The sequence below is a fragment of the Mustela nivalis genome, assembly GCF_964662115.1.
Source record: "Mustela nivalis genome assembly, chromosome: 1".
NCBI lineage: Eukaryota > Metazoa > Chordata > Mammalia > Carnivora > Mustelidae > Mustela > Mustela nivalis.
Genome location: NC_139020.1, coordinates 205,048,613 through 205,050,395, shown reverse-complemented (window position 1 = coordinate 205,050,395; position 1,783 = coordinate 205,048,613). Strand labels below are relative to the sequence as shown.

Sequence of the window (1,783 nt, the reverse complement as noted above, 5' to 3'; positions counted from 1 at the left end):
AAACTATACATACTGTGATGTATTTTATTTGAGAAGAATTTTTTTTCAAAGATTGTATTTATTTACCTGACAGAGATCACAAGTAGGCAGAGAGGCAGGCAGGGGGGTGGGGAGTAGGCTCCCCACTGAGCAGAGAGTCCAATGCAGGGCTCAATCCCTGAACCCTGGGACTATAACCTGAGCTGAAGGCAGAGACTTTAACCCACTGAGACACCCAGGTGGCCCAAGAAGAAATAATTCTTAACAGATTCATGGAGTCCTTTGAATAAGTGAGAATGTCCAAATATTTCACATTTGAGATTAGGAATGACATTGTGAGAACAGGATAACGACAAGGGAAAATCTCTTGGATATCAGAGTTATCACAAAGTTTAATAAATGGAGTTATGTAAATTATACAAGGGGTTAAAAAAATAGAAATTACAAGAAAAAAAATAAATAAAAGAGGCATGTTCCACTTCCACAATCTGATCAATGTATCTCAACATTTGGATCAGGCTTTGGGCCCTGCAATCATGGGCACTTCTTCAGTGCCAGGACAATTATCCCTTTTAGAGTTGTCATCCTAGAGAATCTCATCAGAGCCTCCTTTATGTCTTTATTCCTCAGGCTGTAGATGAACGGGTTCAGCATGGGCGTAACAACTGTGTACATAACTGAGGCTACTGTATTTGAGTGGGAGCTCTTGGTAGCAGCAGAGCTAAGGTACACTCCTAGGCTCGTACAATAAAATAAAGAGACAACTGAGAGGTGAGATGTACAGGTGGAAAATGCTTTATACTTGCTCTGAGCTGATGAGATCCCACATATGGAGGAAACAATCTTAGAGTAAGAGTAAAGGATACTAATGAAGGGACCAACAGCCAGCAATATGGCTGCAAAATACATCACCATATTATTGAGAAACGTGTCAGAACATGCAAGTTGGATCATCTGGTTGAGTTCACAGAAAAAGTGGGGGATTTCCACCTCTGTGCAGAAGGACAACCGCAACACCATGGAAGTGTGTAGTAAAGAATGAAAGACACTCAGGATCCAACATACCAGAACCAGCAGTCCACAAAGCCAGGGGTTCATGATGACTGTGTAGTGCAGTGGGTGACAGATGGCCACAAAGCGGTCATAAGCCATCACAGTCAGGAGAAACATGTCTAATCCTGTAAACAGCATAAAAAAATACATCTGTGTGATGCAGCCTGCGTAGGTTATGACTTTGCTCTGAGTCTGAATGTTCCACAGCATCTTGGGGATGGTGGTGGAGGTGAAACAGATGTCTACAAAGGATAGGTTGGTGAGGAAGAAGTACATGGGGGTGTGGAGGTGGGAGTCAGAGTGTACGGCCAGAATGATGAGCAGGTTTCCAAACACAGTGATCAGATACATGGAGAGGAAAAGCCCAAATATGAGGGGCTGCAGTTCTGGTTTCTCTGAAAATCCCAGAAGCTGGAATTCTGAAATTCCTGTGTTGTTTCCTGGGTCCATGTGTTGTAGGTGACTACCAGCACAGAGGGAAGTAACAGAATTAATTTTTACACAAATAGTCTTTGCTCACATTGTGGAAATGCAACAATTTATATTTTCCAGTTAAGAAAGTAATCACAGTATTTTGTGAATGAATTTGGGCCCCTTAAGAGGATCCCTAGTTCTCTCTGATTAGTAATTTTCATCAAAACATCAGATGTTTCCCCAAAAGGTCCACAAAAGGATATTTTACAGTTTCAGTAAGAAAATATTTCATGCATTTGAAAAATACATACTATGTCAACCATGTTTTTGAAATTCT

At 41.2% G+C, this 1,783-nt stretch overlaps 1 protein-coding gene across 1 annotated transcript; it reads right to left on the bottom strand.

Annotated features, from left to right (window-relative positions):
• Positions 1 to 513: 513 nt before the first annotated feature.
• Positions 514 to 1,482, bottom strand: LOC309852938 (olfactory receptor-like protein OLF4; the record flags this gene model as incomplete). The annotated part of the gene is made up of 1 exon (XM_082710469.1): positions 514 to 1,482. One exon carries the CDS (start codon positions 1,480 to 1,482, stop codon positions 514 to 516), a length of 969 nt encoding a protein of 322 aa, XP_082566595.1.
• Between the last annotated feature and the right edge of the window lie 301 nt (positions 1,483 to 1,783).